This window comes from Gossypium hirsutum, chromosome D12, assembly GCF_007990345.1.
Source record: "Gossypium hirsutum isolate 1008001.06 chromosome D12, Gossypium_hirsutum_v2.1, whole genome shotgun sequence".
Lineage (NCBI taxonomy): Eukaryota > Viridiplantae > Streptophyta > Magnoliopsida > Malvales > Malvaceae > Gossypium > Gossypium hirsutum.
This window is the reverse complement of record NC_053448.1, coordinates 36,985,235-36,990,473: the sequence shown is the minus strand read 5'-3', so window position 1 is coordinate 36,990,473 and position 5,239 is coordinate 36,985,235. Positions and strand designations below refer to the sequence as shown.

At 32.0% G+C, this 5,239-nt stretch overlaps 1 protein-coding gene across 1 annotated transcript; it reads left to right on the top strand.

The window, feature by feature from the left end:
* Positions 1-1,752: 1,752 nt before the first annotated feature.
* LOC107945530 (uncharacterized) lies at positions 1,753-3,755 on the top strand. Its single transcript, XM_016879581.2, has 2 exons — positions 1,753-2,087; positions 2,184-3,755. Exon 2 carries the CDS (start codon positions 2,286-2,288, stop codon positions 3,582-3,584), a length of 1,299 nt encoding a protein of 432 aa, XP_016735070.1. The 5' UTR covers positions 1,753-2,087; positions 2,184-2,285; the 3' UTR covers positions 3,585-3,755.
* Positions 3,756-5,239: the final 1,484 nt, after the last annotated feature.

The window sequence follows — 5,239 nt, the reverse complement described above, 5'->3', positions numbered from 1 at the left end:
GAAAGAAAAAAAAAAACCCAAATTGTTTGTAAGCCTTTTCTGTTTGAGATTAATAAATTGAATATGCTTTTAGTTTGAGTTCATTATTGTATTAAAATATTATGAAGTGAGAAAGTAAAACATCAAAGGGAAAGGAATATCCACATCAATCGGAGGGTCGAGATCAAAAAATAAAGCGACAGTAATGCATCCTTATGTGAGCCACAGGTTGATTGAAAACGATGCCAAGTCCAATCAATCCACTGCGCACCAATGGCCCTTACTTGGGTTAGAGACCGCCCATACGCTCACCCAAGTTTATTATTATTATTATCATTATTATTATATACAAAACAAACAAATGGGTAATTTTATAGGCTCAAGCAACTTAAATCAGACATAATAATTAGGCAACTGATTTTGAGAGCCTTCAATGCCCTCTCTTTATCTATTTCATCCTTTGTCATTAAGTTACATTCTAATTAATGATATTTTCTATTAGACACGAGGTTAAAAAATAAGGGGGAAAAAACATAGCTCTACAGAGCAAGTACATGACGTGCAAACATGGAATACGTGAGGATTCGGATTTTTAGGGTTAGGGTTTGGTTTTGTAGGGTCAAATACAGACCATACATGTATGGACAAAAGACTCTTTAATTTTACATTCAACTTTATATTATAAAATTAATTTGTTTTTTAAATTTATATAAAAATATTTTTTATAATATTGGTTAAAAGTTTAATAATATTGTTTAGCTACTTCAATAACTATAGCTATCTTTTTTTTTTTTGATGGTTGCAGAGCGTAGTTAAGGTGTTGTTCAACTGATCTTTCTCCTCTTTGTTTCTGCTTTTCTTTTCTTTTCTTTTACGATATTATTTGAAATAATTAAAGTCTGAGAAGATAACGATGCTAGAAAAGCTGCGAATATATATATATATCTCGTTATCAGATAAAGTAGAAGATAACAGGAAAATATCATTATTTTCCACATACATTTCAACAAGAGGAAGACTGTAAGATTCTCTGAAGTTCCTCTGAATCAATTACATAATATTAAACCCAGATTATGAATTGTTTTTTATTTCTTTTTTGGTATTTAATCAATGACTAGGTCAAAGGATGTGGCTAGGGAATTTTAATATATATTTTTCTAATGTTCATTTATTGTTTTTCTTATACCAAATAATCTGTGAAGAAATGGATATAAACAGCGCACTTGCACCTTCTTTTCTTTCTCATCATTAAACCTAAGTTACCTAACCAATTTAAACATAAGAAAATACAGGCAGGGGGTTTTTCTTATGGGCTTTGAAAAGCAATGGTAGTGATGGTTGATATCTTATATATACCATTCAACAACCATCTTCTCAAATTTGTTTGCTTGCCCACCTCATTACTCCCCAACACCAAAGACTAAAAAGAAAATCTTATAAAAGAAAATGAATAGTATATAATATGTATTGCTTTAAAAAAGATTTCCTCCCTACAGTACATCTTTTTTCTTCCTTTCACACTATGAGGACCGAAACCATAACTTTCTTTTACTTTGACCGGTTGCTTATCATCAAAGCCGTTGGTTTTTCTTTTATATATGAAAAAGAATTTGATTAACGGGGGATGGTGCGTGGTTGTAGAGTATAATTAAAATAATTATATATATATATATAAAGATACATGATAATTTTAACTTGTAAAGTTAAAAATAAAAAAGACACCAAGTAGCAAATAAATAAAAAGGGTAGCGAACCAACTTCTTTTTCTGTCCCTTAATTTCTCTTAAACAGACAATACATTTTAGTATCTTACCCACCCTCAAAAAATTGAAAGGAACCCTAGTTCTTTTCTTCTTAACCCGCAAGGCTAAAACGCAAAAGGGGCGGGGGGGGGGATATTAATAAAAAAGGGGCCTTCCCTCTTCAAAGAAAGTTTACTTCCGTTTTACCTATCTTCTGCAAACCATTTAGTTTAATTGATGATTCTCTTGAAACTTTGTCAATTCCTTTGTTTAATTTACTACATACCTTTTTGGTGGAAGAGAAAGTAAAAAAGCAAGCCAAAGTACTGTCTTGTTTTTCAGATCAGAGCTTTAAAGACAACATGGGTACTTTCTGATAACTCTTCTTCCAGAAGATCTTCCTCTTTCTTCTCTCTTTTCTTTTCTTTTCTTTTTATATTGCTTTCATGCTTTGTTTTGTAGCTTCCTTCTTAAATGAGTCTGAGTAGTGAAGTAAGCAAAAAATCTCTTCTCTGAAAGAAAAAAAGAAGAAAAAAACTCCATATCTGGTCTGTCTTTTGTCTCATGGATTCTGGTAACAGTGGTAGTGTGCAATCTCCGAGTGGTGGCAGTGAAGAGTTTGATTCAGGCGCTAACTCAAACTCAGCTTTCTTTAACAATAACCCATCGAGCCATATTGGTCATGGTCCCTTGGGTAACCAACAATCGCCGCCGCTTCTGCAACAGCAACACCAAAGTCCTTCTTCCTCATCTGTGTTGTTTGACCCTTTATCGAACTACTTCGGTCATCCCTTATCAAGTGTGACAAACCCAAATTCACAACTCAATCTTGATGTGGTTTGGTCCAGAAATCTAAGATCTGAGCCCAACTGCAATGATCTTGTTCGTGGCTTTATGGCCTCATCATCGCCACCACCAACCCAACAGTTATTCACCAACCAGCAAGCACAAAGCAGAACCACTTTTCCTTCTATGCAGATTCCTCAAGGACCTGAAAGTGGTACAAAAGGTTCAGGCACAAGTGGCCAACCCAACAACAACAATATGGTGCGTAACTCAAAGAAGAGATCCAGAGCTTCCCGGCGTGCACCAACCACTGTTTTGACCACAGACACCACCAATTTCCGAGCCATGGTTCAGGAGTTTACTGGGATCCCTGCACCACCCTTCACCTCCTCACCTTTCCCGAGAACCAGACTTGATTTATTTGGTACAACTTCATCTCCTAATTATCTTTTAAGACCATTTGCTCAGAAACTTAATTATCCTCCTCCCTTATTTACTAGCTCTTCCATGGTTGATGCTATGGCTTCTACACCTAGCACTAATTCTACTTCTAGTACAACTTCCATTAACTACCAACTGCCATCTGAGTTAGGCCTTTTAAAACAGCCTCAAAATCCACTCAACATCAACATGCCACAAAACCCAATTCTTAACTTCGTATCACTCCTTCAAGCCCCTCCCAAATACCCACTTTCCAATTCAATAGATATTCCATCAAATGTCTCTCCTCTCAAAATGGGCGCTTTTGAAGGGTTTGGTTTGAGCCAGGGGCATGTCAATCCCAACCTCAGCGGCGTTCAAAACATGGTATCATCATCAGGTGGATCATTGCCAAGAAATGAAAATAGTGCTAATCCTCCAAGCTGGGGAGAAGCAGCAGGGTCCCGTGAACATGATCAAAGTCTCCTAAGGTCCATCAATGGCAGGTACAACAACAGTAACACGCCAGGACTTACGAATGGGAAAGTAAACAATTTCTCGGTGTCTTCATCGGATTTTCATGTCGATAAAGGGCCAGAAAATGTAGCTACAAGAAGTGAAGGTATGGTGGAATCATGGATATGTTCATCTGATTAGGATTTATCTAAAATATTATCAACAAAATGATAAACTTTCCACAAAGAATATCAAGGAAATGATGGTGAATGTATCACATGATGCATGAAAAAGATGGAATCTTTCTTGTTCTCATATTAACCATGATTTTCAACATATATGTGAATCAAAACACTGTTTTTTTATCCCTTATTTAAACCCCTCCTTTTGATTTAATTATATGTAAATGATACTAGCCTCCCGATACCACATTTTATCATAGTATTATTACGTTCATCTTACATAGACGATCATGGTCTTTTTCAACGTTGTCGTATCAATAGTACAAAAACAAATGGTAGTAGTTAAAATATTCAGTATTCTTTTCTTTTATCTTTGGAGAAATTTCTATTTTGTTTCTTTTCCTTTCTTTTTTTTAAATTTCCCTCTTTTGGGTTTTGATTGTAGTGCAAGAATATAAAAGTAAAATCATCAGATAAGGGAAACCATGAAAATCTGTGTTTTACGTGTATTTTGTGAAAATTTAATGCTAACAATTTGAAAAAAATAAACCCTAATAATTTACCGTTAAAAAGCAAATGGCCTGGAGCTGTCTGGTTCTTTGTTTCATTATTTAGCTGATTTTTTATTAAAACATGTCTTTTATTTATTTATATTTAATATTGTTTAAGAATAATATATATGATGCCTAAGATATATTTCCTATGGGAAGTTGTGCTTTAATATAGTTCTATATTTTCTTTATATAATTTGATGTTTGATTATTTACTCTTTTGTAATGTAGATAGAAAGATGCCCATAATTTTATAAAACCATATAATAAAATTTCCCAGAATTAAAGAAATGATTAATTTTTCATAAAATAGTTTAGGAACTATTTGGAATTCCAATTATTTAAGTCCAAATCTTTTGGCTTTGGCTCATTTCTCACGTATAATCATATGGTTGTACATTTTGGACAAAATACCATTTTTAATGGAATTTGAGGTACAACCAGGATTTTCTTACTGCCATTTTGTCATAGGCTATTGGCATTATGGGGACAACTTACTGTTGGAATCTAAGATCTCATTTCAATAATACTCAACAATAAATTAATAATCACTATTAATTATTAAATATTTATAGTTTTCATATGAGTTCTTGATGCAATATCAATACAGTATCCGTGAATGTATTGTTTTTCTACTGATACTAGTAAATATTGATATTGATTTATTTCGGTATACTTTTTTGAATTATCCTTATTTTTTAAAAAACATTTGATATATGTACATAAAAAAGGATTTATAAATATCAAATAATGAGATTAAATAAATCTTACATATAAAATACTCATCAAAAATAAAGACTTGGTTGGAGAAATAAAGAAAAAATTTTAAAATTGATGGTGACATGAGTTCAAATCTCATCATAGGTAAATTTTAAGATACCAAAAAAAAAATACTTATCAATTATATAAAATATTTTTAATAAGCTTTATAAATATAATTCATAATTAAGTAAACTCAAAATAAACAAGTAAAAAAATATTCCATAAATTAATCAATAAGATCATCTCATATTATGTATGTAATAATTTATAATTCAACTAAACCATAATAAATAATAAAATTCAAATTCAAATTTTAAATATATTTTTTGATATAAATAAATAATAAAAATTTAAAATTAAA

What these genes read in the sequence shown, in the direction of transcription:
- LOC107945530 (XM_016879581.2), top strand. Translation starts at nt 2,286, where the DNA reads ATGGATTCTGGTAACAGTGGTAGTGTGCAATCTCCGAGTGGTGGCAGT.